General features: G+C 46.0%; 1 protein-coding gene across 1 annotated transcript; it reads right to left on the reverse strand.

Moving 5' to 3' along the window:
* Positions 1-6,661: 6,661 nt before the first annotated feature.
* LOC138511393 (asparagine--tRNA ligase, cytoplasmic-like) lies at positions 6,662-20,679 on the reverse strand. Its single transcript, XM_069627040.1, has 5 exons — positions 20,514-20,679; positions 14,780-14,893; positions 11,001-11,132; positions 8,190-8,321; positions 6,662-7,941 (listed from the first exon to the last, which is right to left on the reverse strand). The coding sequence occupies exons 1-5, from the start codon at positions 20,616-20,618 to the stop codon at positions 7,810-7,812; spliced, it is 615 nt and encodes a 204-aa protein (XP_069483141.1). The 5' UTR covers positions 20,619-20,679; the 3' UTR covers positions 6,662-7,809.
* Positions 20,680-22,542: the final 1,863 nt, after the last annotated feature.

The raw sequence follows: 22,542 nt of genomic DNA on the forward strand, positions 1-22,542 counted from the left end.
GGGAGAGCTCCCCCTGATCAACCAATCGTCCAGGTAGGGGTAGACGTGAATCCCCCCCTTGCCTGAGATGCGCTGCCACCACCACCATGAGCTTGGTGAAAACCCTCGGGGCGGAGGTCAATCCGAACGGCAGGACCCGAAACTGAAAGTGCGAGTCGCCAACCGCGAACCTCAGGTACTTCTTGTGCTTGGGATGGATCGGCACATGGAAGTAAGCATCCTTGAGGTCGAGAGACACCAACCAGTCCTGAAGCTGAAGGGCCTGGAGGACTTGAGAGAGAGTAACCATCTTGAACTTGTCCTTCCTGAGGAGTTTGTTCAAACCGCGCAACTCCATGATGGGTCTCAATCCCCCGTCTTTCTTCGAAATCAAAAAATAAGGGGAATACCATCCCTTGTTCCTCTCCGCTACAGGCACCAGTTCTATGGCGCCTTTCTCCAGCAGGGCTTGAATTTCCTGCGCAAGGAGCAGATCCGGACTCTGCAAAGAGAGGTTTCCCGGTGGATTGTCGCGAGGCCTGTGCCGAAAGGGAAGACAGTAGCCGTGGGTTATGATCTCCAGAACCCACACATCTGAAGTAATGGCACGCCACTCTACAAGATGCTGCGCCAGCCTTCCCCCAACGGGCGAACCATGGGACATGGCCTCATGACTGAGTGGCAGCGGCGTTACCTGAGGGTAAAGAGGCAACTGCCCGAGCGGCCTTGGCACCATGGGTACCCTGTCGTTTACCTCTGGTACCCCTGCGTTGGCCTCTTTGACTGCCAGCTCCTCTCGCTTTACTGAAGGACGAGTAATAGCGAAAGGAACCACCCCTCCATTGCTGTCCCCTAGGACAAAAAGGCAGAGGTTGGCGAACTGCAGCGCCCAATGACTTCGCTGCAGCTTTTGAGGTCTGCAACCTCTCAAGGCTCTCGTCAGCCTTGCTGCCAAAAAGGTGTTCACCGTCAAAGGGCATGTTGAGGAGCCGGGACTGCACATCAGGAGCAAACCCCGACTTCCGCAACCACGCAAACCTGCGTATCACGGTGCTCGCCGCCATGGACCTGCTGACGCATTCAGCCATGTCCAAACCCGACTGAACGGACTCCCACATGGCATCCTTACCATCCTGGACCATAGCAAGGAAACCATCCCGTTCGTCCCCTTCGGGAATATGTTCAGCCGCTAACGCAACACAGTTCCACAGAGTGTGTGTGAAAAGAGACAAGGCACAAATGGAGTAGACCGCCTGAAGTGCCATACCACCAGGAGAAAACACTTTCTTCGCCCAGCCATCAAAACGTTTGTCGTCCCTATCAGGAGGGATGGGAGGGTACGACGCCTGCTTTGCCGGGGCCGTGGCCGCCTGCACCACCAAACTCTCCGGAGTGGGGTGCCTGGTCAAGTAGCAGGGGTCGCTACTGGCTGGACGGTATTTTCACGACAAGGACCTGCCCACCGCCGGGAGACTTTCCGGAGCAGTCCAAGACGCCGCCACCCTTCTCTGTAGAGCCATATGAAACGGCAGTACCGGGTCAGTTGGGGGACCAACATCAAGGATGTCCGTGAGATCATCCTGCACAAACTCCCCTGGGGGGAGCAGACCATCCCAAGTACTTGGAAACCCTAGCCATAAGGCGCCGGTACGAGGAATCGGCATGAGAGCCAGGCTCAGGCCTACAAAACTCCACCTCTGGAGAGGTGTCCAGTCCACTGGCATCATGCAGTGACTGCCTCAAATCGTCAAACTATGGCCCGAGACAATTTCATCTGGAACCTGACTAGGAACCAGGCCATCAGAATCCTCATCCACCTCTGAAATATATTCCAGGTGGCGAAAAGAAGGCACCGCGAGTGCTTGCTCTTAACCAGAGCCTTCCTAGGGGGTTCCCCCGTGCTACGGGGTACCTCCGACACCCCGGCCTCGAAAGGCGTCGAGTGAATCGGCACCGGCGTCGAGAGAACAGGCATCAGCGCTGAGAGGATTGGCGTCGAGTAAATCGGCGTCGATGTCAGATGCAGCGCCGCCAGCATCGACGGCGTCGACACAGTCCTCGAAGCCGGAGCTCCGAGCGTGTCCTTCGACGACCTGAGCGTCGACGGCTTTGACGACTTACTCGGAGCCGGAGCCTCGAGAAAGCCTGTCGACACCCTCGACGCCTCAGACGTCGATGTCTTCCTCGAAGACATCACAGGTGCACACGGTCTCGAACGCGTCGAGGACCGGGACCTGGAACGGGTACGTCGAGAACGAGTCCCCTTATCCGAACGGGACCTTTCCCGTGACTCGTGCCGACCACTCTTGCGAGCGGTGTCTCTCGACCTCTCACGACCGACCCCACTCTGGGGCGCGGACGGCTTAGTACCCTGCAACTCGAGAATCGCCAGCATTTTCTTCCCGAAGGAAGCCCATTCCTCCGGCGTCGCACGGCTGGTGGGGTAAGCGACGTGCCGGGCAGAGTCCTCAGAAGAGGACCTGGAAGACGACCGCTGTCGGCGCTTCCGAGAATGCCTCGAAGAGGCCGAGGAGTGGCGAGACAGACTCCTAGAAGGAGACCCACGAGACTTCTGACGATGACGCGGAGCGTCTCCTCTCGAATCATCCGTCGAAAGCCCTGCAGACTTCGACTTCCAGGGCTTGGACACCCGACCTACCGACAACTTCTTCTTACGTTCACGTAAGGCTTTGGACGTGAGCGACTGGCAGTCGATACAGTCATCCGTGTCGTGGGCCTCCCCGAGGCACCAGAGGCAGGCGTCGTGCGAGTCCGTCACCGACATCTTGGACCCACACTCCCCGCACTTCTTGAAGCCCGGACGCGGGGTCGAAGACGAAGTAGAAGACATCTTCACACAAAGGACATTCTCACAAAAACGAACAGGTTCGAAGAACCGAGAAGAACAGAACTCCAAAGAGTCGAGGCGTTAACCGAGATTCACAAAGCAACACGTTCGCGGAAAAAACGGAACTGAGGCTACGGGCGTCGTGCGTCCTACTTATCACATCGGATGACGTCGGAGGAGGTCCTCGACGACGGCGCATCGACGCAGAAAAAAGTTTCCGAAGCAGCACAGCTGTGGTGATTACCTGTCAGATATGGAATACGTCGGAGGACCCAATCCGCTCGAAAGTGCCTATACTAATAAAACTATTGCCAATCCTTACCGCTAAGTTACAAAAATAGCGTGGGATAATATTCACCAGAAAAGAAAGATGTGTTCACAAAACGATAAGTCAGGATGTTATAGCCGGGGTCTCCCTTCCCCACATTTTGTGCATGGGACAAGGCAGGATTCTCGAGCACAGCACACTCATGGGCTTCTCCAGCACGAGGTTATAGTTCCTTTCAGCGATATCAGGTCTTTCGGTTGTAAAGTCTCTTTTCTACAAAGTATCTTGCCTCTGAGGGTCTGATGTGTTAATAATAGCTAAGTTCCTTTCCATATTCTTTGTGTTGGGTGATGACCCTTCACCTCTGGACCCCCTTCAACCGGCTCTGATCCTCTTGAATGTTAGCCTCCCTCCGTCGGGTTCACTACAGCCTTTTATTCAAAATCCCTTTACCTGTAGTATTCACGAGTCTCAATGTCCTTTTAAACAATCTTTCACTGTGGACATCCCTCAGCCGGGTTCACTCTTGTCAACAAAATGTTCATGGGGTTATCGTATATCACCCCGCTTTGCAGGCATCCCTCAGCCGGGTTCACATTTGCCAGATATGATATGACATTTATAACGCGCCTATACACAAGTGTTTCAAGGCGCGACGAGGCAAGGGAGGGGGAACAAGGGAAGACAGACAACGATCCTACTAGGCCAGGTGTCATTCAGATCGCGCAAGTTCATGGGAAGGGGGAAAGGGAAAAGTGCGAGGGGGAAGGGAGAGGGGAAAGTGCAGTATATGGGATAGTAGAAAATAAGATAGTAAAAACAGCCAGAAAGGCGGCAAGTGCAAGTTAAGTACAAACATAAGTGCTTGTGGGGGGACTGTAAGGGATACAGAAAACAGTGCCTAGGTGCAGGGGTTGCCAGGGAGGCAGTGCAGGTGTGCAACTGGCGGGGCCTTGGCCCGAGATCAGGAGGGTGGCCAGGTAACCAGTGCAGTATCAGCCAGGAATTCAGCAGGGGAGAGGGGGAGAGAAGGCAGATGCAAAGAGGAAGGTATTCAGGTGCTTCCGGAACCGGAGATGGTTCTCCTCGTGTTTCAGGGAAGCAGGAAGGCTGTTCCAGAGGGAGGCCCCTGCCGAAGAGAGAGATCTACCGCCAACTCGTTGCTTGGAGAAGCGATTGACCCTGAGGGAGTTGGAGGCGGATGAGCGAAGAGCTCGAGAAGGAAGATATTTAGGAAGAGAGAGTTTAAGGTATTGCAGCCTCAGGCCCCAGAAGGCCTTGTGGACAATGCAGAGGGTTTTGAACGTAATCCTCACAGCCACTGGGAGCCAGTGTAGAGATTTCAGTCCTGGAGAGATACGATCCCTGGGCTTGAGGCCTAGGACCAGTCTAGCAGTCCTGTTCTGGATAAGTTGCAGAGGGTGGAGGGTAGAGGCAGGCAGATTTAGATAGAGGCTGTTACAATAGTCCAGCCTAGAGAGAACCAGGGATCTGGAGACAGTGAGCTTCTGGGGGAGGGGGAGGAAAGGAAGGATACCTCTGAGGAGGTGCAGCTGGTTGTGTGACTTCTTAGAGACGTCAGATATGTGAGGAGAGAAGGAGAGTGTGGCGTCGAAGAGGACCCAGAGGTTTTTAGCCTTGCAGGTGGGAGCAGGAAGAGGGCCAAGAGAGGCCAGCCAGAGAGCAGCAGGGAAGGAGGGGGTTGGTGTGCCAATGAGTAGACTCTCAGTCTCACTGGCATTAAGGCAGAGCTCATTGGCGGCACACCTCTCTTGGATAGCAGACAGACAGACAGAGATGAGGGAGGGAGAGAGGGGGCCGAGGGTAGCCTGAAAATGAGCTGGGTATCATCCGCATAGCACTGAAAATTGGGGCAGAGAGCGGCAATGCGGTGGGCAAGGAGTGCCAGGTATTGGTTGAGATACACAGTTCGCTTTTCTTTCTCACACTGCAGGATTCAGTTCCCTTAGCTTTCCTCTTGGTTACGGGTCAAAGACTTTCGACTGTACAAGGGATTTTACTCGACCCTTGTATGACCACTTTGACCTCCTACGTCGGGCTCTCCAAGGGCCTCCTGGTATTTATAATAAAAAAATAAAAAAGGGGGACCAATCAGAGTCTTTCAAATAAGCGCCCACGTGCTGCCGGACCACTCTGCCGCTGGTCTCTCCCAGCGTTTTAAAAGTTCAGTAACAGGTATTTCCTTTGTTCAAATCATGCTGCCGTTTGAAACCGTCGTTCAACACAGCTTGGTCTATAATCTGTTCCCTCTGACTCACCGGCTGCACTGAACTCCTTTGTACTGAACTCCTTGGCTTTCCTTGTCTCTGGAGTCAAAAGCGTTACCACAGTATCAAGCGCCTCCCTCCGCCTTGGTTATAAGTGTGGGAGGACTCCGTACACCATTGACATCTGTTTCAACACACGCTTGCTGTAGTTCCTGGTCTTACGATTCCTCTTACGGAGGCTTCGTGGGTCTGGGTCGAAAAGGGCAAGGGTACTTCCCTCCTTGTCGTCCTTTTCGGTCTCACCGCCTTTCTCCTCCTCTTGAACTGCCATCCTAGAACAGCTGCCCCCTCATGCGTTTGCCTTGCTCAAAGTGTGCTCTCATGCTCCACCTTTTATCCCTGTGGGGAAGGGACAGTGCCGCCAGGTGTGTGTAATTGTCAATTGCCTGACTCTGCCTGACCCCTTTGTTGGGACATGTCAGGTAAAAGGCCCTGGTGTTAGACCATTGTCTTTCAATGTGTAAGTAAGTGTTTGTGTCGGAAAGGGGGGTTGGGAGAATATAGCCCCTGAAAATCCCACAGGGTATGATGGGGAAAAGGTGTTGTAGAGAGGAAGTGGGATACCGACAGGTGAGACACAGTACCCCCTTCCTTATGAGGACCCACCATCCAGGTGATCCTCCGTGTCCTGGCCACACCTGGATGACAGATCCCCAGGGACTAGCGTGTGACACCTTTATGTTTCTTTACAGACCTCAGCCCACCACACAACATGGATGGAGAGCCAGAGGGAAAATCAATTGGACCTCTGCCCACCACACATCAGTCGCCCAATGAAAATGCAAAGGCTTTGAAGGCATCAATGAAGTTCATGGTTTGCAAGTTATGAAAACGTACGCAGCTGGAAAAAGGGCAAGAAAAGGTATAATGAACCTAACCCTCCTGAGGGCTATCATATCCCCAGGTTGTTGATAAGCCAATGAGAATATGAATTCCGGCTAGCTCACATGTTCTTTCCAGCTGGAGAGTTGCAGAGTAACCGTGACTAATTACATGGCTTCACTCATACAAAGGTGTCGTTCATGCATTAGCTCACACATCAGCTGCCCGAATAGCAGCCATTTTCCCTCTTTTTTCTTGTGTTGAAATACCTTTGTTAACTTTTGAGAAATAATGAAACAAGAACATAAGGCCATAAAGAAACTTAACGTTTCCAAAACAAAGCAGACTTTTGAAACAAATATTAAGTAATGAATATGTAAAATAAACACCTTTCGTTTCATACATTAATTATTGAAAATTATTTTACATTAGGTAAATAATTATTTAAAGCTCAGGTTTTTAAATTTAATATATTTTACTAGTTTCATAAGATGCTCACAAATAGGTCCCTTGTTTTATTACAACACCCGTAAATCATCTATTCTCTCAAGATCAGAGAAGCATGGGAATCCAGTATAAATATCCTTCTGCAATTCAGTCTATAAAAAAATGCTCGTGTACCACCTACCAGTGACAAAGAGCACATGTTTGCCTATTATATAATTAAGTATTTTGATATGGAGGGTGACAACATAACATACTTTCTGTGGAGGATGCCATTTTAGAACAGAATCAAGTTACACATCACATTTTTCAATAGCTCATGAAACCAGATTCAATATGCTATGATTTACTATTTCAATTAGCAGAGCTGGTAAATGGAAAGGTACATACTGTCAATGACATGAAAATATTAGATTCAAATTTAAAGGCAATATCCATAATCAGTTTCAATCCTAAAATCAAACGTTCCATCTATGTGGCAGCCAGTCGTTGACAAGAAAAGGGACATTTTGTTTTGCTTCGCAATTAAAAATGACATTTAGTTAAAACGTGTGTTCCATTAGGAAAAGATCAAAGGGCCATTTTCCCACTGTCGTTTTCTTGATTGACCATTTTCTTCGTGGTTGACTGGTAATGAGAACTGGAAATGTGAAACTATGAGACAATCATCTTTCTGTTCATTCATTAAACAAATCTTTTATACAGAGCTGACATTTAAATTAAAAAAATGTACATCCCTGAAAAAAGTGCATTTCCCAACATGCTTAAATGAAATGCATACAGAATTACTTGCCATCAATATATGCATACTGGTTCTTGAAAGCCAATGAGTTGAGCAGTGAACGTTATTTTCACTGATTTAAAAGTATTCAATGACTTACATAAATGCCTTCAAGACTCAATCAACATGTAAGATGCTGTCAAAAGTACTTGGGCCCAATTCCAACACATTTGCTGCAAAATGGGAAAATAAATGGAGATGCAAAGACAAAATATTGTCTAGCAAATGTACAGTTCACAGATAACAGTAAGAAAAATGAGTACGCATATGTCCGCTTGTTCATGGTCAGATTGTACATTTGTAATGTACTGCTCTTCTTCAAGTAAATGTTACGTCTTTTGTAATTGGTTCCCTTCTCTAATCAATGGTAGTAAGTGGGTTAAGGTTTGCAGCGCTGGACGAAGCGGGGGTAAAGGCACACGTCCCGGATGTGGTGCCTATTCAGAATCCATGTCAAGAATCGCTCCAATCCTAAACCGTATCCACCGTGAGGACAAGTGCCATATTTACGCTGCAATGAAAAGACATAAAAAACAACAAGTGAGAAATGAACCATAAAAAAATAAATCTGCACTCGTATGCTTTTTCAATGTTTCAAACTTGGACATGGGAACCATTGTCCCCTCACGAGAAGCTTCAAAACGATTTGCCAACACTTACTGTGGTTTTTTTGGCTGCAGTGTCTGAAGTGTAAAATGTAACTTGACATTCCTAGAGTTAGGCTTCCTAAATCCAATGAATAAATGCAACTTCCCTTACCTGATCAGTATACCAGTAATAAGGAGTAGAGTCAATTCCTTCTCTCTTATAGCTTTCTAATAGTTCCGCACTGTCCCAGATACGCATCGAGCCTCCAACAATCTCCCCCACATTGGGCATTAGAACATCCACCTACAAGAGAAATAAAGAAGATGGGTTTCAGAATATATAATTTGGCAAGTTTTGTATAGAACGACCCATGTCCAATTATGGTTAAATCAGAATGGAGTTAAACAATTGCTGTACAGATCACAAATATCTGGTATAGAGCTAGACGAGGTTGGTGTATATCGGTCGTCTAAGTGCTGTGGAGAAAAAATAAGTAACAAGGCATACTCATTATGTACCCCTCTGTACCATTATACTCAGTTTGCCACTCGCCACGTTTAAACCATTGCCTCTAGCTGGTATTAGGAGAGATGAGGACTTCACTGCACAGCAGAGAAGCGCTTTACCTATCCAGAAAGAATGCTCGCCTTTGTTATTCAGACTTCATAGCTAAGTAGATTCTATGCCCTCACCTTCCTGCTGAAAGGCGGCTTGAGGTGGCAGAAGTCATCATATTACAAGGACTCTCGCCTGCCTCAGAGCCGGTGTGTGCATTTCGGGAGTATATTCACCTTGGAGAAATGTATTATGCTATGCTGTCTTCACTGGTAACACTAACGACCATGGCAGAGTGCAGCTGGCATGAAAGGCCGAATATTAAGAGTTTGTTCCCTGGCAGCAATAATGTTGCAAAGTGTGACCTTGCCAGGTTTGGACCGCCCCTCTGCTGCTGAAACTCATGTCTCCATGTGAGCATAAAGACCAGGTCACAGGAGGAGGGGGGGGTGTCACTTGACCCGAAGTCTCTGCTACGGATATGTGTCTGCTACGGATTTACTAATAAAGTGCTCATCAATCCACCGGACTTGTGAGTGGTATATTTTTTTCCACTACAGTACCGCACATTATGGAGTTTCAGTCATCTTGGAACAAACTAATTCCTAATGTACTAGCCCTGTGCATTTAATATTTACATTTAGATTTGTCTGCAGAGCAATATGTCTTGGGAGTGAACATGTTGTACAACTGACATTAGTTTATTTTAGTTTAACAATATAATGCTAATTATAGGTACTGCTATGAAGCAGTATTTGCTTATCTTTTATACAAATTACAGAGAAGGTGTAGCGTGAATCTCAAGAGGCCATAGATTAAGACATTGTAGACAAGAAAGGTCTTCTTAAAGGGATGATCTAATAAAAATTTTTATTTAAAAAATAGATAGGCAACATAAAAAAAAATACTAGCATTCTCCGTTTTAAAACTTCCTATGTAAAATTTTGAGCTATTCAAGCTCAAAATTCGCAAAAGCAAGCACAAGGGCGCATCCATTTTGTGAAATGGAGGCCCTCCTGTGCTGGCTTTTGCGGCACTAATGAAGGAAAAGCCAGCCAGCTGTAGTAAACAAAAGCTACCGCTGGGTGGCTTTCCCTTCATTAGTGCTGTAGGTGGAGGACGGGGATCTGAGACCAGAGCAGGAAAGCTGCAGCTGAATCTCGGTAAGTGCTATTTATTTTTTTTTAAAAAATAAGCACTAGCTGCGTTTTTTTTCTAAGTTTTCCGGGCTGGAGGAGCCCTGAAAACTTAGAAATAAAACCGCAGCTTTAAAAACGTTGTATTTATGTTTGCGGTCGCTTTGAAGCGACCGCAAACAAATACAACGTTATTGTGTTGGAAAACGCAGTGGTTTTTCTTTCCAAGTTTCTCAGGCTCCTCCGGCTCGGAGGAGCCTGAGAAACTCGGAAAGAAAAAACGCAACGTTTTCCAACACAACCGCGTTGTTTCTGCCTGAATCTGCTTTCCCATTTGGGGATCTCGGGCTCCCCACGGGGAGCCCGAGAGCCCCAAACGGGAAAGCAGATTCAGGCAGAAACAACGTGGCATTGCGGAAAACAACCGCGTTGTTTCTGCCTGAATCTGCTTTCCCATTTGGGGTTCTCGGGCTCCCCACAGGGAGCCCGAGAGCCTCAAATGGTAAAGCAGATTTAGGCAGACAACGCAGCATTTAGCATTTCCCATTTGGGTCTCTCGGGCTCCCCACGGGGAGCGCGAGAGCCCCAAATGGGAAATCAGCTGCAGGTAGAAACACTACGCGGCATGTAAACATAACCGCGTTTTGTTTCTGCCTGCTGTGGCTTTCACTTTGGGTCTCCGGTGCTCCCCTGGGAGCACCGGAGACCCAAAGTGATAGCCACAGCAGGCAGAAACACACGCGGTTGTGTTTGAAAACGCTGCGGTTTTTCTTTCCGAGTTTCTCAGGCTCCTTTTTTTTTATGTTGCCTATCTATTTTTTAAATAAAAATGTTTACTAGACCATCCCTTTAACGCTGAAGGGCTCGAGTCTGTAGATGAGCGCCTCAAAACTTTCTGCTGCCGATTGTGGCCTGCAAATCTTATTCAAAACGTGCTCAGTGCTCAAGGAAAAAGAAAGACTTCCAGATGAGAACGAATTCAGCTGCAATTCAATTTTTACACCATGGAAGCAATCTCTCAACATCAGCAGTTTATTATTTTCCTTTAGTTGATTTTATATTAAAGCAGAACCAGCATTTATTAATTTAGCAAACATGAAACATTAGATGATTTCTGTATCAAGTATATAGTTTCATTTATAATATTTAGTGCATTTTTCATGGAAAATCATTAATGTACAAATGTTGATAGGGACAGAGGAGAAGTGAATCTGGGTCATCAAACAAAAGTGGGATAAACCAGTTTACCATCAGTCTAAAGAATGTACTGCTTTTTGCATCATGAACTAACCGACTCTGTGAGGCGCTGATCCTCTGGGCATCGCTGCATGTAGAAAGATTTAATCTCTGCAGGGAACCGGCACAGCAGGATGGGTTCATTAATAGCATCAGTCATCAGTCTCTCAGGAGCTTCTGGAATATCCTGAACAAAGAACATAAGATAGCAACATTAAATAAACAAGTCTGCCCACAAACTATGATGTTTTTAGTTTTAGCGGAATGTGCCAACTTTCAATAATGCTATAGGTGAAGTTTGTGCATTTGTGGAAGGAAGCAACACGTTGGCCTGCTGTTTTATTGCCGTTATGTATTTCGACAGTCCGTATTATTTTGCAGCCGTGGTCCAACCTCTTTATGGACAATTTTGCATTAGCCCTCATTCTTTCACTTAGCACAGACCTGTAGAAATCATCTGTGGAGTTGCAATAGCTAGAAGAAAAGAAACCATAAAATAATAATAATAAAATGGGCTTCTAGGGTGGGAGGTCTGTGGGTCCCAGAGGTGCTCCGTTGCAACCTAGCTGCTCAGATCTCACACGCCTTCACGTGGTATGGCCAGACCTCGCCCCCAAAATGGAAAATCATTGAGCAGGCCCAGTCACCGGTTCATCTGGCAGGACTACCTTATGTGGATTCGGGTTCCCTGGGACAGGAAGGGGGCTTCTCCCTATTGGCAATGACCAAGTGCATGCTCTATTACATTGGAAGGGCATTTCGTAGATGGGGTATAAAGAGAGGGATAGGGCCTCTCACACCTGTTTGGAATAACCCAGGTTTTTGCCCCGGGAGTGATAATGGGGGTGAGGGTAGTTTCACATGTGGAAAGAGGGTGGGCTGAAATACATACGACAACTATACAGAGACAAGAAGCCTTTCACATTCGAAGAATGTAAACCCACCTTCAATATACAAGAAAAGTAACGCTTCAGATATTCCCAATTGAGGCACTGGGCTTCCCACCCAAGCATAAATGTGGGGGCCACGTGAACCCTCTCTGCTTTAGAGCTAACACTACAGGATGGCACTGTGAGGGGGAAGATATCAAAGCTGTATAAACGTCTGGACCCAGGTGACCCTGTGTTACGCCTGCCGTATATGACCAAATGGGAAGAGGATTTGCGGTGGCCCATAGATGAAGAGGTGTGGCTACGAATATGGGAACGGATGCTTAAGTCCTCCAGGTGTGTAACAGACAGAGTGCTCCTATACATTTTACTACAGGTGGTACGTAACCCCGAGAGCCTACACCACATGGTAGGGAAGTTACTCAGCCACCTGTTGGCGGGGGGGGGGGGTGAGGTGGGCACCTTGTTTCATATGGTGTGGAAATGCCCCAAGGTGGAACTATACTGGAAGGAGGTGTTGGCAAGGATAAAAAGGACATCACAGGGCTGACCCTTCCCGCAGATCCGCGGATGGTAATCCTGCGGGACACTGTGGGGGGGCGGGGGTTTTCGGTCCCCTTAACTGGTTCAATGGCAACCTTGAGTGGATATCTCCTGCTGGCGGCAAAGTTAGTCATAGCGCGGACATGGAAGACAAAACACCTGAGGGGCCGCTAGCACAGATGTGGTTGGTCAGGTCCTGGAACATATTGGTGGCGGGCAAAATCGCAACTATATGTAAGGGCCGATATGCGGGTACATCTCAGTGTGGTCCCCATTTATTGACTTTGCTGGAAAATACCCTGCTATGGTGCCCAAACCCCCTATACTGCAACGCTTCCCGCTGCTGTGAGCAGTTCTGTGAGGTGCGAGTTGTCAAGCCCCATACAAGCCAAGGGTCCTCCCAGAAATCTCAAAATTGTTATATTGCATAATACTGAGTATAAATATTTTTAAAGTTATCCCTCATTGCAAGAAACATGACATTTTTCTTCTGATCCTACGGAGGGGCCTCTTTACATTCCCTTAGTCAGAAGTAACTAGCTGTGTGTCTGCTTGTGGAGTGTCCTCCCAACCATTTACATTGTAAAGAAGCCCTGGTCTCTGCTTAGAGATTTTCAGGACAAGATGGGAGCGTGGGGCATAATGGGTCAATTTACAGCAACAGTTCCTCATTGCCTCAATGGGTCAGGAAAAAGTGACTTTGTGCCACAGTTGTTCCACATTGTCTGAGTCAGCCGACAGCCACAATAGAGGTGATGCATTTGTTCATGCCGAGTCTCATCTCATGTCCCAAGTAAGGTGAAATGAGCAATGTGTTATTTATGTGGTGAATCCCTAGCCCAATGCATGGTACAGAGTTCCTGGTGTCTGCTCAAGTAGGAGATTATCAAGACCCATCTACTTTGGGCAAGGGGGGGGGGGGAGGCTATATGTGCAAGTTCATAAGGACAACATCTTGCAACTCACAGGGTTTGACCTTGAGTTTCAGGGACTTGACATCAATCCCAGGAACTGAGACACATTTTCTGAGACAAATTCAGTGAATCCAGAATGAAACAAAGACTCATCTATAATTCAAAATACCATATATTTGGGAATCGTTACAAAAAATTGGGCAAGCTCAAAGCGGTGGGCTGTTTCCAACCAAAAAGTAAGTGTGTCTCTTGTTCAAAGTCTCCTGTGCTGCTTCCAGGTAGCTGGCCCTACGGGGGTCTGTAATGCCAGGTTTTAATCAAAGAGTTGCAGAGGGGTTGTTTCGCCCGTTTCAAATTGTGTGCCTAAGGATGTATTCTTGGGGACTCTTATATGCTGTAATTAATTCTAACCACCCAGTTATTCTGTATACAGCTTGCTTGTCAAATGCCCAATTTAGGGGCTTCACAGCTTATTTTAGCTGCAGAAGTACACTAATTCATGTCAGAGGTACAAGTCAACATTTTGGTTTATTTATTCCAAGCATGGTAGATTTCTTTTTCAGTATAAAACAAAGTAATAAATCAGACTTATCCACACAAAATTAACTTTACTTTGCAAAAGAGGGGTTTTGTGGGGTGTAAAATATTTAGCATTTTTACCACAAACAAGTGCTCTGCATTCATGAATATACCTTTTGTATAGCAGACCTAGACATGAATACAAAATTGAGAGACTTTACTGTGCTTTCGTGTCGCTCTTCACTTGCTTATTCATGAGCTAGTTAAGCTCTTTTTATTATAAAAAAAAAAAAAAAGAAAAGAAAAGAAAAGCTGAGGCCACATGTTTTCTTCAGCACGGATAGTAATTACCACCCAGATAGTAATTACCACCACCTACAGTAGTATTCATGAAATCCTGGCAAATTATAGCTTTAGCAGTGGTAACTGTAGTGGTATTGCTGGAATACTTCATTTGCTGGATCTTTATATTTTATTTCTATCCATTTCCACCCTCACTTTGATGGTGAAAAAGGATAGTGAACAGCAATAGTTGTGTACATTTTTTAAAGCATAAAAGTATACATTCCCTTTTTTTAATTATTTGGGAAAAGTGGGTGGCGAGAGGCTGGGCATATGACATGCCCATTTCTCATCCTGTTCCTATATCCACATTAAATGATACATTTCCCTTGTATTGTATGCTTCCCTACTATTCAGCAAAAGAACTTTCAAAAACTGGAGATAAATATTGGTGCACTTTTAAGATGAAAATCCACCTTGTAAATGGTCTACATTAACCTCTGCAGTATAAACATGTACATATACCTCCTAACCTGTAATGGGGACAGAGGTAAAATGAGCAGCATTTTGCAAATACCCCGTTTTACCATTAACATCAAGCCCCTTAAACTGTGTACCCGTGTCATTCATAAGGTTTTACCTACTTTTTTCATGCAACAAATGAACAATCAGCCATCGGTACATACCTCACCAAACTCATAGTGCGTGCCATCATCTTTTTTGACATCATGCTCTTTCAACCAAGCAATAGCCTCTGTGTAATCCATTCGTCGGAAAGGACGTTTGGGGGGTTTAAACTCCTGCAATGATAGAATGGCATTTTCTCAGAAAATAATTACATTTGTGAAACTATTACCTAGATTTCAGGAACTTGAAGGAATAAGAAATAATTTCCAATTACAGTAATTCACAACTTAATGTAATGTACACATTAAAGCACTGTACCCCATGGAAATGCACAGGGAGGCACTCTCTAGCATATTACTCTTGCATTTATTTAAAATTGAGTACATGCTTTTACTATTGTTCATCCTTTTTAGTATCCGCTCAGAATTATAAGTGCCTAATAAAGCATGCCAACTTCTAGGAGGACTATGAGGACTGTTAAACAAGAGGAATAAATAAACACTGACACTAAAGGCCTTGATTTGTTTATTGCAGACTAACAAGACTGAAAAATAAATATAGCGAGCTTGGGGGAAAAACACCAACTACATCAGATGTCTCACTGGTGTTAAAAAAGGCACTTTTATTTATTTATTACAATTTGTTCATAAAGTGTGGACAACTTAGGGCACTGTATAATACAGCATATACAATTAAATACAGACAAAAAAAAGACTGAAATACAAATTCAAACATTCTAAAAGCACTGAAAACAATTTCCTATGCTAAAACAATGAATAACTATCCAAATACAGTCTTACTAAGAATACAATTTCAGGGAGAAGAGCATTCCAAAAACCAGATCACCAAAACACTAAAATGTCAGAGTTCAAAACTATTATTGTAAATTTCAGTGGTTACCAAATACAGAGAATTCGTAACAGCAACTTGGTAGCATCTCTAGAAAGACACCTTTAACAGAAAGACAATCTTGGGCGACGTCACAAAGAATGCATATCCGAATAGGCAATACACAAAGCATTTCTGGCTTCCTGCGCTTACTATGCCCTGCATGCATGGCCACAGACTGTTAAAGGTGATCTGCGTGGAAGCAGAGGGCTAGTAGAAGGGTGTCTCTCAGCAGAACCCCCTGTGCCATCGTAGTACATGGCCACTGCGTTGTCCATTATTGTCAGGACATTCTTTCCCTGTACAGAGGGCAAATAGATCTTCAACGATAGTCTGATTGCCCTCAGCTCCAAAAGATTGATGTGTAGTTTAGACTCCGATGGAGACCAAGACCACTGATTGTCAGATCGTTGACATGTGCTCCCCACCCTGTGAGTGAGGCATCCGTCACTACTGTTATCTCCGGCCACGGTTGCCAAAAAGATTCTCCCTTCAGTATGTTGTCCTTGCAGGCTCCCCACAGGAGATCCTGTGCAACTCTGCTTGGAACCTGAAGAAGGTCTGACATCTTGCCTGAGAAATTGAGACCACTATATCCCGAGAGCCCATTGGAGGGATCTCATTCTCAGGAGAGCCTGTGGAACCAGGAAAATGCAGGATCACATGAGGCTGAGCAACCTCAAAAAGTCGACGGCTGGGCTGGAAGACGCTGGGCACTCTGGAATTTGGTGACCATCTGCAGAATGTGTTGAGTCCTCACCTCGGGTGGAGAGGCTTTTTCCAAGGATGCATCCAGTACTGCTTCGATGAATTGAGTTTTTGAGATGGTATCATGTGGGACTTCTGGTAATTGAGGGAGAAGCCCAGTCTGTGGAGAGAGTGGCAGGTTATACTGAGATGTTACAGGGCCCGTTTGGAAGAACAAGCCCTGATCCGCCAAACGTCCATGCAGGGGTAGACGTGAATCCCCCCCCTCTCCTGAGACTCGCTGCCACCACCGCTATCAACTTGGTGAAAACCCTCAGGCGGAGATCAGCCCGAATGGCAGCACTTGAAACCGATAGAGAACCACTAACGGTGAACCTCAGGTACTCTGCGCTTGTGATGGATTGGCACATGAAAGTAAGCATCCTGAAGGTCCAATGATACCATCCAATCATGGAGCTGGAGTGCCTGAAGGATTTGAGAAAGTGTGAACATCTTGACCTCGTCCTGATGGGTCCCAATCCTCCGTCCTTTTTGGGGATTAGGAAATATGGAGAGTACTACCCTTTGTGCCTTTCCGCTACAGGTACTGGTTCTACAGCACCTTTCTCAAGCAGGCTCAAAAATGTCCTGCACAAGAAACGGATCCGGAACTTTGAACAAGTGGTTCTTAAAAAGTAACCCTAGGCTACCGTTTCCAAAGCCCATGCATCTGAGATTCTGCCTCCCATCTGGGTTTTGTGGGTCAAGGCCTCCGAGAGGTTTTGAGGCGGCTGAAGAGCGACTGATGGCAAAGTAGCCACTGCTTGGGCGGACTTGGCACCCCCTCTCTCATCCACTACGAGGGAATCTTTGTCCTCTTTAACTTACCAGTCCTATCGCTTTACCAATTGCGGAGTAGAAACAACAGGACCTACCCCTCCAAGATGATCCGCTAGGCAGAGAAGGTTGTGGTTGTTAGATAGCAGCACCAAGGGATTTGGCTGCCAACTTTGAGGTCTGCAGCTTCTTTAGGCTTTCATCAGCCTTGCTGCTAAACAGTTGGGGCCGTCAAAGGGCATGTTGAGGAGTCTGGACTGCACGTCCGGTGCAAATCCTGACTTCCTCAAACACACAAACCGGCGTATTACTGTGCTTGCCACCATGGCTCTACTGATACTGTCAGCAGAGTCCAGTCCTGACTGAAGAGACTCGCACATAACTCCTTTCCGTCTCTTACAATATTCGGGAAGCAGTCTTTATCCCCTTCGGGAATAAGCTCAGCCGCCATGGCTATACAAATAAATTTAGCTATGGCACAAGTGGCAGTTGCAGATTTAAGAGCCATGCTCCCAACAGAAAACACTTTCCTTGACCAAGCGTCAAAACGCTTATCATCCCTGTCTAGGGGAATTGTTGGATAAGCTGCTTGTTTAGAGGTAGAGGTTGCAGCCTGAACTACCAGGCTCTCTGGTGTAGGATGTTTGGACAAATAGTCAGGATTGCTACTGGATGTCCTGTACTTTCTGTGAGGTTCTTATTCACCGCTGGACTTGCCTCAGGTGTTCCCAGTTGGCCTTTACCCTTTTTTGCAGGGCAATGGGAAAAGGGAGCACCGCATCCTTCTGAGGTCCCTTATCAAGAATATCGTCAGGTCATCTTGCTCAAATAAGTGAGCAGCCTGCCCCATCCTAGAAACCCCATTACACTAGACATAAGATGTGTGTATGGGGTATCGTCGTGTTCTGCCAGGTCCGGTTTACCAAACTCCAGTTCTGGTGAAGCGTCAACCCCACTAGCTGACTGAAGGGTTTCATATAAAACATTTAGCCCAGACTCTTCCGAGATCAGGACTTCTGGGACGTTTGGCGTACCATACGCCAAAGCAAGTAGGTTTGGAGAATGAAGTTTGGGTCTGAAGGTTTATGTCCTTCATAAATTGAAGACAAAGACTTGAATAAATCCTTCCTCTGTAAAGGTTTAAATAATTTCTCAACCTCCTTAGTGACAATGTAAGGTTTAGAGGGCAAAGGCGTTGATGGTCTCAACCCCGATGGCATCGATGGTTTGGACGCTAATGGTGCCAATGTCTTCAAAGACTTTATGGAAGCCCTGGAGGGGCTCGATCCCTGATTCGATAGAGTCTTTGACGATTTCTCGTCGAGATGAGACCTCGAAGGTTCTCATGGGGTTTCTAGCCTGGGACCCGGGCTCGAAGACGCGTGAGATTTTGGCTTAGTTCTCCCCTCGACGGCCTTCAACGGTGCGACAGGAGCATGACTCTTGGTCTTCTCTTTCGAGGAGGAGAGGCCTTCTCGGAAATTTTCAAAATGTCCTGTCTGAATGCCTCCCATTCAGCAGAAGTATCGGAGTAAGAGGTGGAACGTGACTTATGGCGTTTTCTTCATCTTCTTTGAAGAAGAAGAATGATGCGACCCACTCCTGGATCGAGAGCACTTTTTAGATTTTTTCCTTTGTGGACAGTCGTCGAGGGGGATTTAGTTGGGGGATTTAGTTGGGGGCCTACCGGCCGCTAATTTGTCTTTTCACTCTTTCAACGCCTTACCGGTCATTGCTTGCCAGGATCGTCAGTTTGCCGTCTAACCATAACAGAACATTGTGTGATCTATGCTTAAGGCCATTTATCTAAACGGATTCGTTTTTAGAATCTTTCTGAACCGCTCCAACAATTGGCATGCTCCAATTTCCATGGGAAGCTGGTTCCACAATTTGGGGCCAAAAACCCCAAATCTCCTGTCTCCTCTCGATACCAATTTGGAGCGTGGTACACTCACCATTAATTTGTCTCCAGAGCGTAGATCTCTACTTGGATGATAGGGGCAGATTTTAACAGTGAGATAGTGGGGGGCTAGTCCATTAAAGCACTTGTACATTAGGCAGGCCACTTTGAATTTAATTCAGTTCTCCACCTTTAACCAGTGAAGAGATCTACGCAAGGCAGATAGATTGTCCCTCTTCCTCAAATGTCCAATCAATCTAATTGCTGCATTCTGGGCCTTCTGTAATCTATACACTTGCTTTGATGGAATCCCTGCCATCAAGCTGTTACACTGCATTATCTTCCACAGGAATGAAGGGAAGAACATTCCTCAATAGCCGCAGTGAATGATATACAGCCTTGACCTTGGCTTCTACCTGTGCTTCAATGCCCAGGTTCTCTTGCCATATACAGCCAAGATTTTTAATTTTGCTGGCAAACTGATGTTCCTCACCCAGAATCGGAGAGGTAGGGACCTGTCTCTCAGCTGTCATTTTCCCTTTTGGGCCAAACGGCACCACTTCGGTTTTAGCTGCATTTAACTGAAGCTGGTTGCATGCCATCCACCTATTAATCTCTCCCATACAGCAATTGATTTTTTTAAATGCGTGTTCAATGTTTTTGATCTCAATGTAGATTTGTGTATCAGCGGCATAAGAGTGAAATTTCAACACATGCCACCTCACGATGTTGAGCGCTAGACGGCCATACAGGTTGAAAATCAGCATGGATAAAGATGAACCCTGTGGCACCCCACACTCTAGACATATCAACTCTGAGGTGAAGCCCCCAATCACCACCTGCTGGGTTCTGTCTTTCAGGAAGGAGCCAAACCATGTAGCCACTTGCTCTGATGCGTTCCCAAGACCTGGTCAGAGTTAGGATTGGTCAACGCAGGTTTGATATCTGGCTTTGCTGCTGGTTCTGGAAAGAGGTGATGTTCCGCTAGTGCTCAATGAACAAAATATTCTTCAATACCACATTTTGCAATCTAGTCTGTTATCAAAGAGCTTTCTGAATAAAGAGAACAATGGAGAGCTACTCTTGCAAAGTTGTTTTGCACAGTAACTTTCCACCTTCTCCCTTCACTCAGATGAAAGTATTCAAAGAATGCTTGGACTCAGATGCACTAAGAAGCAATACCAATGTCACTTTTATATTTAAAAAAAAAACACAATAGCTTAACAAGTGTTTTTCTATGGGGTCCATAGACCTCATACATTGGCAATTGAAATGGGGTACAATATACTGAAGGTTGATCCATGTTCTGCATGCCTGCTTATATGGACCAATACCAGGTATGGTGCACCATCTATCTGCAAATTGAAAACCACCTATGCATTTTTACAGCATCACCTGTAAAAATGATTTGCATGGCAGATTTCTAATTAAATAAGCTTGACAGGCACACAAATTCAAAGCAGTATCAGAAGTAAACTTACGGGATGAAGTTCATATAGGTAGCTGGCCATGGGCGATCTCAGGACTCGGTCAACAACATCACAAACCAGGTCTTCCAAGCGGCTTAGCAGATCTTCATAGGTCATGAAAGGACATTCTGCTTCAACGTGAGTGTATCTGGAAAACAAGTCACAACCAGGTCAAAAAGCAATTCGTAAAGCTAGTTTTGCCCGAATACAGAAGTTCCTCCCAAGTAGGAAAATAAATGGGAAGTTGCCTACCGGTTAGTGTTGGTGAGTGTGCTGTGAGAACATGGAGGGTGGAGGAAAAAGGAGGGACAGATAAGTAATGTGGCATTGCATAAAGGTTCAACGCTCTGAACACACTCTATGCTGCTTCTTTGACAATTCAGGTATAGGGACAGCGGGCCTCATTACAAGTCTGGCGGTAACCGAGCAGGAAAAACCGGCAAGTTACCGCCGGACTTGTATTACCATTCCGCCTCCGTGATTCCCGGAATTACCGGGGCATTCCGACCCTGGTGACCCGGGAATTCCAGAGGCGGAATTGTGGAAGTCCCCATCCCCATGGAGTCCCATCCTCCAATATCAGACGTGTCCTGCAAGGTAAGTAAACAAAGGGAATTGTTATCCAAACATTTTTTCAAAACACTTGGCCTTGAGAATCTGCTTTGGTGCCATAAGCTAAGCAGTGAGGTGATGCAATGCATGGAGAGAATTCCAAGTCATCATCTTAGAAATGTCTGCAATAGGGATAATTTCTAAGTAGCCACTTTCCCTCTCGTGAAACATGTTCTGGATCTCCTAGAAAGGGATTTTCTTTCTCACAGCATAAAATAATGCACGTTACCATTTGTCTAGTGATGGATTCTTGCAACCTGATCAGCCACTAGAAATAGTTCTATTATTTATCATGTGATTTGCTACAGTATTTAATTCTGTGTATTAACCTAAAGCCTCTGCTAGGTTGGAAGGGTTAGGAAAACAAGATGGCAAAATAATTGTGCAGTTACTGTGACAGTCAAAAATCACTTATGGAAGAATGAGTTCTTAAAGGTACATTATTGAAATAGAGTTCAATGCTGCTGTATGCCCAATCCTGGGTTTTGCCAACTCTTAAAAGGCCACAATGGAGAGCTACTCTTGCAAAGTTGTTTTGCACAGTAACTTTCCACCTTCTCCCTTCACTCAGATGAAAGTATTCAAAGAATGCTTGGACTCAGATGCACTAAGAAGCAATACCAATGTCACTTTTATATTTAAAAAAAAAACACAATAGCTTAACAAGTGTTTTTCTATGGGGTCCATAGACCTCATACATTGGCAATTGAAATGGGGTACAATATACTGAAGGTTGATCCATGTTCTGCATGCCTGCTTATATGGACCAATACCAGGTATGGTGCACCATCTATCTGCAAATTGAAAACCACCTATGCATTTTTACAGCATCACCTGTAAAAATGATTTGCATGGCAGATTTCTAATTAAATAAGCTTGACAGGCACACAAATTCAAAGCAGTATCAGAAGTAAACTTACGGGATGAAGTTCATATAGGTAGCTGGCCATGGGCGATCTCAGGACTCGGTCAACAACATCACAAACCAGGTCTTCCAAGCGGCTTAGCAGATCTTCATAGGTCATGAAAGGACATTCTGCTTCAACGTGAGTGTATCTGGAAAACAAGTCACAACCAGGTCAAAAAGCAATTCGTAAAGCTAGTTTTGCCCGAATACAGAAGTTCCTCCCAAGTAGGAAAATAAATGGGAAGTTGCCTACCGGTTAGTGTTGGTGAGTGTGCTGTGAGAACATGGAGGGTGGAGGAAAAAGGAGGGACAGATAAGTAATGTGGCATTGCATAAAGGTTCAACGCTCTGAACACACTCTATGCTGCTTCTTTGACAATTCAGGTATAGGGACAGCGGGCCTCATTACAAGTCTGGCGGTAACCGAGCAGGAAAAACCGGCAAGTTACCGCCGGACTTGTATTACCATTCCGCCTCCGTGATTCCCGGAATTACCGGGGCATTCCGACCCTGGTGACCCGG

The sequence above is a fragment of the Ambystoma mexicanum genome, chromosome 6p (assembly GCF_040938575.1).
Source record: "Ambystoma mexicanum isolate Mex_15411 chromosome 6p, UKY_AmexF1_1, whole genome shotgun sequence".
NCBI classification, from domain to species: domain Eukaryota; kingdom Metazoa; phylum Chordata; class Amphibia; order Caudata; family Ambystomatidae; genus Ambystoma; species Ambystoma mexicanum.